This window comes from Falco rusticolus, chromosome W (assembly GCF_015220075.1).
Source record: "Falco rusticolus isolate bFalRus1 chromosome W, bFalRus1.pri, whole genome shotgun sequence".
NCBI classification, from domain to species: domain Eukaryota; kingdom Metazoa; phylum Chordata; class Aves; order Falconiformes; family Falconidae; genus Falco; species Falco rusticolus.
The window spans coordinates 24,166,280-24,179,990 of NC_051209.1; the positions used below are offsets into that span (position 1 = coordinate 24,166,280).

The following is a 13,711-nucleotide window of genomic DNA, read 5'->3' on the forward strand; positions in this document are numbered from 1 at the left end:
ACAGCGTTTTTGGTTATAAACAAAAAGGGGGAATTGTAGAGGAATGAAGATAGTGGGTTGATTAGCATTGATAATATGCAGCTGTGGCCTTGCCTAGAAGGCAGTGGCTTGGTTGACATGGATGATGTGCAGCTGTAGCTCATTCCTGCTAAGTGTTTAAATAGCCCTTTAATGGATTAAATGTGTTAACCTACTGTAAAGGGTTGAATGGGTGAGGACTAGCGTGGTTTGACTTCTGGAGGAAGGAAATACAACACAGACAGTAGAATCTGACCAATGGTAAAGCCTTGTTGCAGCCTACTAGGTTTTTTGTGCTGCAACACATATAATTGGTTAATTACTAATCTACAAACACACTGAACTTCTTGCATTTCTTTTCCTCTCTTCTTTCTTATCTCTGTGAGTTTCATGTTCTCAGCTATCTGCTGAAGTGGCGTCGCGCATCTGCTCCAGCCTCACTTCATATCCTGTTTTTCTTCCAGGTGTTCAGCCAACCTTATTTTTCTTTCCTTTTTAGCCTTCAGGGTCCTTCACAAGCATCGTGGCCTCCAGCACTTGCTATAAAGCTCTCTAGAAAACATTTAGGATTTTAGGAGACTCTGAGTATCTTTGGCTTGCTGGAAGCCCCATAGTGTCAGTCCTGAACCTAGTGATAGGAATACTGAATGCACTTTTCATGTCCTGGAACTGGTGGAATTCTAAGCAATAAACTGTAACTACTACTCCAGTCCCTGCTGCAGCTGCTCCAGCTGCCCCTCCACCCTCTGTGGCCACTCCAGTTCCTGTGGCAGGTGCTGTAGCTGCCCCTGCTCCAGCCACTGCAGCCAGCACTGCAGCTACTCTAACCCCTGTGGCAGGTATTCCAGCTACTTTTGCCCCCACAATGAATGATGCAGAAGACTGACTGGTGTCATTGTTAGTGGCCCCTGTAGATAAAAGAAATGGGAAGCAGCTCCTTTGGTAAAGGAGAATGAAGGCGCAAGCTCATCATGTGAAGAAGATGAAGAAAGCAAACAAGAGGTAACCTCTCAATCCTTATCTTTGAACTGTGGGATATGCAGAAAAATTATGCCTGTCAATCAGGTGAACAAATTCTCAGTTTGTTGCTTTGATGCTGGGATAATGGGGCTAATAGAATAGACTTGGAGGATAGGGAAGCCAAGCAGCTGGGATCACTTTCTAAAGAAGGGGGCATTGATAGGGCAATTGGAAAAGGAGTGCAAATCATCAGTCTTTGGAAGTGACTCCTGTCAAGCATGAAGGAAAGTTATCCCTACAAGGAGGATATTACATGTCCCCCAAGCAGGTGGACTGAAACAGAGAAGGGTATTCAGTAGTTGAGGGAATTAGCTGTGAAAGAGATGATCTATTATAACTTGAATGATCCACAGTCACCCACAGATCCTGATGAAGTCTGATACACACATCCCATGTGGTAGAAATTGGTACAGAGCATACTATCAGCATATGCCAACTCATTGGCTGTAATGGGTTGGTCAAACACCGTACCACCAACAGTGGATGAAGTGGTTCATCATCTCCAGGATTATGAAGATAGTGTCTCTATCTCCATCATCTCAGATGTGGAGAGTCTGATCCAGTGGCTTGACAAGAATATGTCCTACTTTCCACCACTAAAGACTCGCATCTCAGCTATCAACCATAGACGCCCTTCTGTTTTGGAGGGAGGATATAGAAAATATACACCACGGGGTGCCCTGTGGTTTTATCTACGAGACCATGGGGAGGACATGAGGAGATGGGGTAGAAAACATACCTCAGTCCTGGAGGCCCGAGTGCGTGAACTACAAGGAAAACCAATCACAAGTAAAAAGTCTTCCAGGAAGGCTTCTGCTCCAGTCTCCAGAGGATGTTTTCCTAGACAGAGTGATAGGGCTGACTTTACTCTTGATCCTGTGAAAAGGAATTCTAACCCATTCTGGCAAGACATAAGTGAGCGGAACCGTTTCACGTTGCATCTGTTTCACACTGCTTGCCATCCTAGTGGGGAGTCCCTAGACCAGGATTAGATTGGTCTGCGTTTGTGTCTGGAGCTGCACTGATATAATGGGGTTTTACAGGTCCAAAGTACTGAATAGGAGGAAAAAAAAAGCCTAGGAAGATCATAATGTGACTTCTCCTCTTTTGTGTCCTTTCCTATCACTCCTCCCCTCAGTGGGAAATGTGTGAAGTATCTTATCTGGTTGCTGTGTTATAGATTGTTGTACTAAGTTGCTTTCCTTGCTGTCTTTGTGCTCATACTCATTACCTTCCAAAGATTTTTGAAAAGAAGCAATGAATAGAAATGGTGCACATTTTGAGTTAAGCTTATCAGACATGCACTCATGCTTGACTGACTAAATGAAAGATGTCGGTGGGGTTTAAGATTTTGTTTTTAATTGAATGTCTGAGCGATGATTTTGTGGGGTAGAGAAGGTAATACAAAAGGATAGGCTAAAAATGATGGTTGTTTTTTTTATTGACTGTCACTTAGCAGGAATCTTTGAACACATTCACTAAAACTAGCACTTTTTTTTTTTTTACAGCTTCTGGAAAAACATAAGAACACGGAAAGCATGGTAGAGCTGCTTGAACTGTATCAAATGGAAGATGAAGCCTACAGTAGTCTTGCAGAAGCTACCATGGAGCTCTACCAATACTTACTACAACCATTCCGAGACATGAGGGAACTTGCAATGCTTAGAAGACAGCAGATAAAGGTATGGTAAAGGTAACTGGACTTCTTATTAATGGGGAAATAATGTTTTTCAGTTACTATTTACTATTTTTATTATGCAGTATATGAAGTGATGGTTTCTCCACTAAATGTTGACCCTATTTTTCTGGTTCTTTCACTCAGAGGAGTGCTTTTGAAGAGTGAGAATGTCTCTGATATGTAGCTAACCATGAACTGTTTAACTTAGTATGTTTGACTATTTAAATTCACTGTTGAATTTAATAGGTGAAACTTACAATATTGTGATTACTGGAAATACTAATACATAAAACAGAGAGAGGCACATGTATGTGTGTCTATGTGATTGTTAATTCTTTTAAAAGATACTACAGGAAGTTTACTTTTCTTTGTAGTTTTCTGAGATAATCTGATAAACCATAAGACATCAGTAGCTTCTCATCTCACGTTGTGAAACACTTAAACATGGAAGCATATTAAAAATATGTAATTTGTTGTAACACTTTAACAGTTTATTTTCTGAAGAGCTAAAAAAGTATAACCAACTGAAGAATGGGTTTGCTTCCTTTAACCTGTATTGCAAATGTCATTGTTTGACACCTTATTCAGTTAGCCAACATTGTTTTTACTGGTTTCAATTTTAAAATATACTATTTTTCTCTGTCTTTGAGTATAGAATGAGGGAGGCAGGCGAGAAGACTTACAGTTCCAAAACTAGTTTTTCTTTTGAGCTATTGTTGTGTCTATAAGGTAATTTTTCAGAAAGTTCAGCAATCTGAAACTAACTCTGTGAGGTAATGTAATGATATTTGAACTAAAAGTGCTTTTCCCCCCTGAATGATAAATGTTGCTGCATAGAGAACTGGGATGAATATTTTTTGCAGGTGTTTTATACTGTTGAAGATTATGCACAATCCATTTAATAATCCTTCTTCAGATTGATGAAATAGTTCCCATTTTATCTGAATTTGTAGCTGTAGCACAGGAAAAGATTTTTTTTAATTGAATTTTTTTTTGTTCTTTTGTCAAGCAACAGAAGATAAATATCATATTGAGTATGGAACATGAATTAAGATTATTTTCCCTGAAAGAATAACCTTGGTAAACTTCAGGGGCATGTTCTGTGGTTAATTACTTTAGTTGTACATAGTTACTTCTACGGACATTAAGTTCTCTTCCTAACTTGGCAATTTTTGAGTTATAAAACTTGGTCATCTGTATTATATGGTAGAGAAAGATGCCATCTTTTTTTTCTTTCTTTTTCTTCCTTTCTTTTTCTGTTGTTTGAGAGAAAGTAGTACTTGTATCTATGATGACAAAATGTTACACTGGGTAGCTAGGGTAGAGGAACTGGTTTATAAACAGAAATTGTGCATGCAATGGTTTGTGTTAACTTGCTGTATATTTTTCTGGATGGCTTAATAATGGAACAAAGATTCTTAGGTTTCTGTAAACCCTTATGACAGGGATTAGCTCCATTTTCATGCATAACAGGAGTATTTCTGATGCTTAATACCTCAGTGAAATGGGAGTTGTGAACACAATACTATTTAAATATAAAGACTGACAAGGAGAAAGATAAGTTTGAATATAGGGCAAGGTAAGGATGGAAGAAACTACAGAATGAGTTACTAAAATGAAAAAACTTACAAGAATAATTAAGCTTGAATAAAAAAATCAGTATTTACTCAAGATTGACTATGCCTTCTGTAATTTATTTAACATTTTTAGAGTTTTTCTGTATTAGGTATCTGTCTTTGATTTGTGGAGAAGTTGTTTTAGTTTTTTAAGAATTTAGGTTTTTAAATAAGTATTTTAATTAGTTTATTTGTTTTCAGGGTGAGATCAGGAGGAAATTAATTGCTTTGCCTATAATCTTTGAGAACAGTATTTAGTGTCCTCTTGGAGCAAGACCTAAAAATGGAAGATGTATCATCTGGGTGTTAAATTTCTGCTGTTGCTGTGAAACTTTAGGCAAGAGACAAGCCTACAGGAGGGAAGGGAGAAAAAACCCACCAAATTCTGTGTGTTCAGAAGAGCCTCATTAGAGTAGGACAGCTGAATTCTCTGCAGATTCCTTCTTTGGAAAAAAACAGAACAAAAGTTCATAACAAACATTTAGAAACTTGAAAATGCAGATTACTGTTGTCCATGATAGAAGTCTTTTTTTCTTTTTCTTTTTATCTTTTATCTTGATTGTATGCTAGATTTTCAGGTGTATTTTGCCTCATTTAGTGTGAAGGATGGATCGTTTAGTATGGGTGAGGAATGAAAGCTGTACTGTGCAGCACTTAAATATTGCTGAATTTGGAAAACATAATGAAAAAGGTAGAAGATTGTGGAAGGAGAAAAGGATGGCTTATTATGAAGTGGAGTACAACTCTGGAAAACTGACTTCTGCCAAAATTTCTATTCAATTATGTACTAGTCATCAGACCCTATAACAATGCATTCAGCAGTGATGTTTCTCTTTTATTTGGGTTCATAGCTTCAAGTAACCTAGTTTTGTTTTTAGAAATGCTTAATATTTGTAAGTGCTGCTCAAATCCATGGGGGCCTCCTTCTAAACATGGCAAAATGCTTACCAGATATCATGCATTCTTGAAAAAAGTGAACATAGCAAACACAGCAGTGTTTGGGACCTACTATTCTGTTTTTTAAATAATATGGGAATAATCCTGCTCGCCCCAAGGCCTTTGGGGGACACACAAATAAAAGCCAATTTGTAGTGAACTGTATTATCAAATTGAGAAATGCTCACCAAAGAAGCAATGCTGTATTCAGTTCAAGATTAAAATGTAAGATATGCTTACTAGACATATTCTGTATGTCTAGTATGACCATATTTTGTATGGTAAGTGTGAAAGGTTGTATTGATAAACCAGACAAACACTCAGAACTGTAATTATGTTCACAGAATGCTGGAGAAGGTATAATAAAGGAATTGAAGATGGTATTGTAATTTATATACATATAAAAGCTGTGCTGAATTTGTATAGACATTTTTAAATGTCACTATTTCTGGACTGTTGCTTGTTTAGATGTAATAATATGTAAAGACATTCAACCAGTGAGTTTTAGCATGTTAATTTCACTGTTTGGATTACTTTTCCATTTCTTCTAATTTCAGACTCTAGGATGTAACATAGGCACCAGGCAAGTGAAGCTTGATATTCAAATGTTGTATTATATGTTTTGCTATCTGTATATTTCCACCAAAATTCTGAAGACAAGTATAAACTGAAAACCAGAGTGCAAACAATATTTATAGATTATTTTATCTAGCATTTTGAATTCTAAATGGATTTTAAGATGCTCTTTTTGCTAGAAATCAGACTTCTAATGAACTAAAAAAAGCTGTAATATTTTTGATCTTAAAAATGTTTCACATTTATACCCACAAATTTTTCATTTATCAAAATGGATAATTTCCCTGTGAAAATTTAGCAATTTTTTGTATATTAAGAATACACATTGCCATAGCAGAAAAGTGGGAAGTAGTAGGCATCAGTAGCTGGAAACCTGAAGGTGAAATACTTCTCCTAAAATTTGGAAGAAGCAGAGTTAGCCACCTGTGCTTTGGTGCCTTTGATTTCAGATAGATAGTTAAATCTTATATTTTTCAGATCCTCCATATATACTGCAGTCTTCTTCTGAAAGTATGGAGAGGAAGGACCAGTTCTAGTGGTTGATATTTAGCTATAGAACTTACTGACAAACTAATAGGATAAAGCCTTAAGCCCTTTAAGACCAAGATATAAAGTGGTCTTTGATAGAGGTTGCCAAATATGGTTATTTAAAAAAAATAAAAAAAATAAATCTTTCAGAAGAATAAATCCATGGGCAAAACCCCAAAGCCTTTTACGTATGTACAGTTGTATTCACTGGCCTTCACAGAGAAAGAAAATACCTTCTTTGAATTTTTATGGTCTTAGAATTGTGGACCAGTACTTCACAGTCATGGTGAGTAGGCACTGTGTTTGATCAAAGGCCAGGTGAAATCAATGGGAGGCTTCCTTTTGTTCATGCTTTTTTCTCTTTTTTTAAATGGGCTTCGTATTAGACTACAGATAAAATGTAAAATAAGTTATATAACCTACACATAGATGCCAGCAAAGCTGACACAAGCATTCTTGAAGGTCTGAGTTGGACAGGATTTGCTTAACTAACTGAGCACTGATAATATCTTGATACAGGTGAGAGACTACAGTCATCATAATCTCTCAATTAATCTTCAGGAAATCATAACATTAAAATGTAGTTATACATTAAACATTTAAAAGCATTCTTAGTTTCATTGAATACATATTTCGTATCTTCACTGACATGTTAATTTACTTAAATGTGATGGGATTTTAAGGACTTTAAATATACTAATGTTGAGGTCTAGCACTAGAAATAAGAGAGCTGGATATAGCTTGATAAAGCATTCTACAATTCCAAAAAAATGAATTATTAGTCTATGTTGTACTTCTCTTTCAAGCTCCATTAAGCAGATACTAGTGTAGTTCAATATCTAACTGGTTCAAATGTCTATGGATTTATTTGTTGGTTTACTACTTGGTGATGAAGTGCAGTTATGACTCTTATGGCTATTTTGACTTTGATTTGTGTAAAATGAAATACTTTGAAATAAATTATGTTGCACTGAACAGTTTAACTTTTAGTTTATTTTTTAAAAAATATGAAACAAGTTCAAAGGAGAACATAAGTTTAGTGATGAGGATAGCTAGCAAAACAGAGAGAATTATTTAAAAATTACTTAAGAGAAATACTTGGGGAAAAAAAGTCCTTGAGTCAACTGAAGATCTTTTTGGGAAGGGAGTGGACATCAATGCTTCTGTCCTGGTTTCAGCTGGGAGAATTAATTTTCTTCCTAGTAGCTGGTACAGTACTGTATTTTGGATTTAGGATGAGAATAATGTTGATAACACACTGATGTTCTTAGTTGTTGCTGGGTAATGTTTGTACTAAGTCAAGGACTTTTCAGTTTCTCATGCCCTGCCAGTGAGAAGGCTGGAGGGGCACAAGAAATTGGGAGAGGACACAGCCAGGACAGCTGACCCAAACTGGCCAAAGGGATATTCCATACCATATGACATCATGCTGAGTATATAAAACTGGGGGGAGTTGGCCAGGGGGAGGATGGATTGCTGCTTGGGGACTAGCTGGGCATTGATCAGTGGGTGGTGAGCAATTATATTGTGCATCACTTGGTTTTTGTCCTTGAGTTTTATTTCTCTTTCTCTATTTGTTATCTCGTTTTTCATTACTATTATTATTAATAATAATATATTTTACTTTATTTCAATTATTAAACTCTTCTTAACCCACAGGTTTTACCTTTTTCTGATTCTCCTCCCCGTCCCACCAGGGGGTGTGGGGGGTGAGGGGAGTGAGTGAGTGGCTATGTGGTATCTAGTTGTCAACTGGGGTTAAACCACAACACTCCTTTCTGTTGTCCAACTGGGGCTCAAAAGGTGGAGATTACAACAGATCTGACCAGAGTACATTAGAACAAATTTGTTATAAGAATTCATTGTATTTGTTTAATAGTTGCTGGTCACACTGTTGATTTATTTGCTCTCAGAGTTGTTGTGCTTGTTCTCAGAGTTGCATTATATAACACCTCACTTGCAGTATGTGTTCCCTATTTTGCTATTTATCACCCTTGGTGCCTGGGCTAAGGTTCTTGTTTTGTTACACTTTGTAATACTGGCTTGTGATATGATAGAATTGCTGGTTGTGAAACTGGTCTGGTCTCTGTACTCAGCATTGCCATCACCTCTGTATTTGGGAGTCATCTGATGGGAACTACTAATAATTACAACTTTAGCCTTTTCTGATTGGAAAGCTGAGGAGATGAAGACACTGACTCCTGAATCCAACCAGAAGACCTTTTATTAGTCCAAAACCCATGCTTACATATCCACGTTTGCTGTTCATGCGCACCATACTAAAATATCATTGGTTAATCAATACTGTTCACACGCTTCTTGGCTATATTTCATTGGTTAATTACTAAGCTACAAACACACTGAACTTCTTGCATTTTTTTTTCTTCCTTCTTATCTCTGTGAGTTTCATGTTCTCAACCAGTCACCGATGTAGCATCTTGCATCTGCTCCAGCCTTGCTTCATATCCCGTTTTTCTTCTGGGCATTCAGCCTTCAAGGTCCTTCACAGGCATTGTGGCCTCCAGCACTTGCCATAAAGCTCTCTACAGAAAGCCAACCTATAGAGGAGACATCCTAACACATCTTGCCCTTCCCCACCAGATTAATTACAGAAGTGTTTGAGAATTTTGAAAATTTTGAATATCCTTGGTATGTTGAAACCAGCATGATTCTATTGCTGGGAATGCTGAATGTGTTCCAGGTCTTGTTTAAGGTTAAACAACTATTTAAGAATACTACCCCGAGATCTGCCCCAAAGCTGGATAGTTATGAGTGGCAGGGTGTGTGGGATAGTATGGGCAAGTATCTCCAACAGTGTGCACCTCCACTGTTTTGGAACTTCACCCCTGAACAAGTACAGAATCCAGAAAAGCTAGTAAAATATTTGGAAAAGTATGCTGTCACCCTGGCAATTCCAGAGAGGCACAAATTACCGCAACATGCTGGGGCCATGCCCATGCTTACTGAGCCCTGTTCAACACTATTCAGTACCTTGAAGGAAAAAACAAGGTCGATGGATCTGATGGCAAAGCGACAGGCACTGTGCCTACTCCAACCCTAGCAACAGACACTGCAGCTGAACCAGAGACCCAACCCATGCCAGTGTCACCCCTATACACAAGAAGAAATGGACACAAAAGTCAGCTTGTTTAGTAAAGGAGGACAAAGCAGGTCCATCACAGGAATGGGAGGAAGAGGCAGAACAAGAGGTAACCACCTGATCCCTATCCCTGAATGAGCTGTGAGATATGCAAAAAGATTTTGGCTGTCATCCAGATGAGCACATTGTCACCTGGCTGCTTCGATGCTGGGATAACAGGGCTAGTAGTCTGGAATGAGAGGGAAAGGAAGCCAAGCAGCTGGGATCACTTTCTAGGGAAGGGGGCATTGACAAGGCGATTGAAAGAGGAACACAAGTCCTTAGCTTCTGGAGACAACTCCTGTCAAGCATGAAGGAAAGGTAACCCTTCAAGGAAGATGTTATATGTCACCCAGGCAAGTGGACTGCAATAGAGAGAGGCATCCTATTCAGTACCTGAAGGAATTAGCCGTGCTAGAGATGATTTATTATGACCTGAACAATGCACAGTTACCCACAGATCCCAATGAAGTCCCATGCACACGACCCAGAAATTTGTATGGAGTACACCATCATCATATTCCAACTCATTGGCAATAATGAGCTGGAAAGACAACGTGACACCAATGGTGGATAAGTGGCTTGCCAACTCTGGGAATACAAAAACAACCTCTCTTCCTCCCTCATCTGAGCTGTGGAGTAACTGGTCCAGCAACTTGACAATGGTAGATTCTACTCCTCACCTGTACAGACCCCATCTCAGCTATTAACAGTAAGTGTCCTTCTGCTCAAGAGGGAGGATATAGGAGGTACACACTATGGGGTACCCTGTGGTTTTACCTGAGGGGACCATGGAGAGGACATGAGGAAGTGGGATGGAAAAACCACCTTGATCCTGGAGGCATGAGTATGTGAATTGCAAGGAAAAACAATCACAAATGGGGGTTCATCCAGGAAGGTTGCTCCTCTGAACTCTAGTGGGCAGTTTCCCAGACAGTGGAAAGGCTGATTCTACTCTCAATGCTGTGAAAAGGAGTTCTAATCCATTCTTACAAGAAGTGGAGAATCCTATGACCAGGACTAGAGGGACCCTGCCTCCAGCCAGGTGGAGGAGAGGGACAACTGAATTTACTGGACTGTGTGGATCCGATGGCCTGGCACATCAAACCCATAGGAGTATAAGGCTCTAGGAGATGCCAGTGCACGGTTTACTCTAATGCCATCAAACTATGAAGGGGCAGAACCCATTAGTATTTCTGGAGTGACAGGGGGATCCCAACAGCTAACAGTCTTGGAGGCTGAAATAAGCTTGACTGGAAATGAATGGCAAAAACATCCCATTGTGACAGACCCAGAAGCTCCATGTATCCTTGGCATAGACTACCTCAGGAGAGGGTATTTCAAGGACCCAAAAGGGTATCAGTGGGCTTTTGGTATAGCTGCTCTGGAGATGGAGGAAATTGAGTAGCTGTCTACCTTGCCCTGTCTCTCAGAGAACCCACTGGGGGAGGGGAGGGGGAGCGAATTAGTGGCTGCATGGTATTTAGTTGTTGGCTGCGGTTAAACCATGACAGCTTCATTCTCTTATTTTGTAGTCTTGTTACCATATATCAAATGGATCAGTTCTGTATTACTAAATCCATGTTTCCATCATTGGATCTTGAATAACTGATGTGTTAGATTTTTGAACTGTGCATGTTTTTTGGTGTTTTTTAAGTCAATATTTTTGAGTCTTGCAGTGAAAAACATGAAAACAAAGCTACATAAGGTGCATTGGAGGACACTAAAGCAGCGCTGATTTAAAATTTATAGATTACTTGCATGACAGTCAGCTGAACCTTATTCCTAAGGCTTTTTTTTTAATATCTGTAGCTGAAGATGTGTCCTTACGTCATCAAAAAATCAGATAAACTTGGCTTTTGAAAAACCTGTAGAGTAGAGAATAAATGGTAATCTAAGTTTATGCAAAATGGCTAGATTTGCAATTGAAGGTAATAAACTTTATTTAAACTATTGTTTTCTTGTTTGAGGAACTAGTATAATATGCTGAATTATGCTCTGTTAGTCTTTATAGTCTCAAAGTCTGTTTAGGAAGGGCTGTTTCTGTTTCTGCCAGTTTCTGTTTACATTCTAAACTTTAAATCCTATGGATTTATTATATAGCTTTTATTTATGTGAACTCACACTAAAATGTTTTGCTGACTTAAAATCAAGTTTTTATGGGTTTCCTTAAAAAAATAGTGCTTTAAACAGGCGATCTGATGGAAGGCAGGCTACTAGTCTGAGTCAGTGAGGAACCTGAACTCGATATGAGATTGATGACTAGAAAACTGTGGGATGTATCTGATTACTTAAATCTGCCTATCTGCAATGTAAATGTAGAACAAAACTTCTCTGAATGTTCAACTGTAAAACTGACTAACAAGACTTGTAGAAAAATCTCATGTTTGAATGCCAAAAGTTGGTGCGTTTTTTAAAGTTCGCTTACAAAATACTGGGCTGGATAATAAAGAAAATGGCAGGTGAAATTGTCAATAAATGTAATGCATGTGCAGAAAAGTGATGACAGTCTCTAGCAGTATATATGCACATTTTTATGCACTTAATTAGCTATTGCTCCTGAGGAAAAAGGTATGAGAATTCTCTTGGGGGGTTCTCTGAAAATAGCTGGCTTTTCAGTATTTTCAGATGAAATAAAGGGGTTTGATTATTAAAAATAAAACAAATAAAAAAAAAAACCACCAACCAACCAAAAAACCAAAACAAACTAGCCCACCAAACCCCCACAAAATTGAAAACAATATTCTACCTTTGTATATATGCATGGTATACTTGCATCTTAAACACTGAAGATTTAGTTTCTCCCTCTCAAAAACATACTGTAGAATCAGAATACTTACAGGATGGCAGTGAGGATGGTAAGGGTTTTTTCCCTGCAAACAGCATCAGTGCAAAGGCAGAGTAAATGAATCAGATTGCCTTTGTTTGGAAAGCATGTGCTTCATGTAAAATAAGAAAGATCTATAAATCATGAATGCTATGGTGAAGGAAATATTGAACGATTTCTTTTGGTCTTTCTCATACTAAAACCAAAAATTATTAGGGGGGGCCCTCAATAAACTTGTGGTGCTTTAAAACAGCCTGCAAGTAAAGAAAATAAAATTAAACTTTTATTAAATGCACCTCACATGCTTTGTGGCAATAATTGCCACAGTTTAATTATAGACACTAAGTATATATGTATTCTAGAAAGAGATAGACCCATCAGCGGCTATTAACAAAGATTCAGATTAACCCTAAGCTCAGGAAGCCCTTAAGCCATTCAGGTAACAGAATTTGGGAGATAATCACTCTATTCATACATTATGTCCTAATGTTTTTTTCTCCAAGTGTTAGTTATTACAGTTGGAAGCAAGGACCAGGACAGCTTTGGATCTGACCTAAGACTAGGGTATGGGGGAAATAATGAGGAAAGATGCAGAATCAGAGTCTACATTCCAAAAGGCATCTCTATAAAACTCTGAAAGGATTTACATGCAGAAAATACTAAATTGTGTGTCTCTGTGAGTATAAGAGTAAAGGAGGGTGAAACTGGAGATGTATGATTATTTTTTTTCCATTTCACAGCGTTGGAGATAGGGAAGGAAAGAGAAAGAAAGAAGAGACTTTGAGGTAATGTTATGCAGGTTGTGGAGGGCAAGGAAAGGGGCTTATGAAGGTCTTCAAATACAGTAAAATTTGATCATAAGACCATAAATTTTGCAAGTCCATGTTTACCTAAATCTGTAAATATATTGAAATCTGGTACTCTTTTTCAGTAGTGTCTTGAAAAAGTTTTCTTTAAGCTTTCTATGTTTGCTGACTTCATACTGGATCTGGTAGGGCTTTATTTGCAGTTATTAAAGTACCACTATTCTTGGGTATTTATATGTGTTTATTCAAACTTCTTGTCTAATACTTGTGTCCTTATTATTTTACTTTTTTCAGTATATCTGTATATAAAAATTGTCAACCATATTTTGATGAATTCTTGATGGATGTGTTAATACTTTGTCTATTGTATATATTGTTTTTAGCTGAAGATTTAAAAATCCATCTGGTCCTTTTCATCCACAAAAGGAATCTATAATGTCCTAAAACAGCAAAGCCCTTTAACACTCAAGCTCACTAGCTTAAACAGTTTTAAAGTAACTAGTAGACTATGTCTTAAAAAACAACAATAACCAACACCTAAACTTTTTTTTTTTTTCAAAATAAGAA

The 13,711-nt window shown here is 37.8% G+C and overlaps 1 protein-coding gene across 1 annotated transcript in view; it reads left to right on the top strand.

The window, feature by feature from the left end:
- The window catches only part of LOC119140856 (junction-mediating and -regulatory protein-like), a 123,173-nt gene that overhangs the window by 50,020 nt on the left and 59,442 nt on the right, over window positions 1-13,711 (top strand). The window contains exon 2 of the mRNA XM_037372488.1: window positions 2,547-2,720. Within this exon, the coding sequence (XP_037228385.1) occupies window positions 2,547-2,720 (174 nt within the window). The remainder of the gene's footprint in view (window positions 1-2,546; window positions 2,721-13,711) is intronic.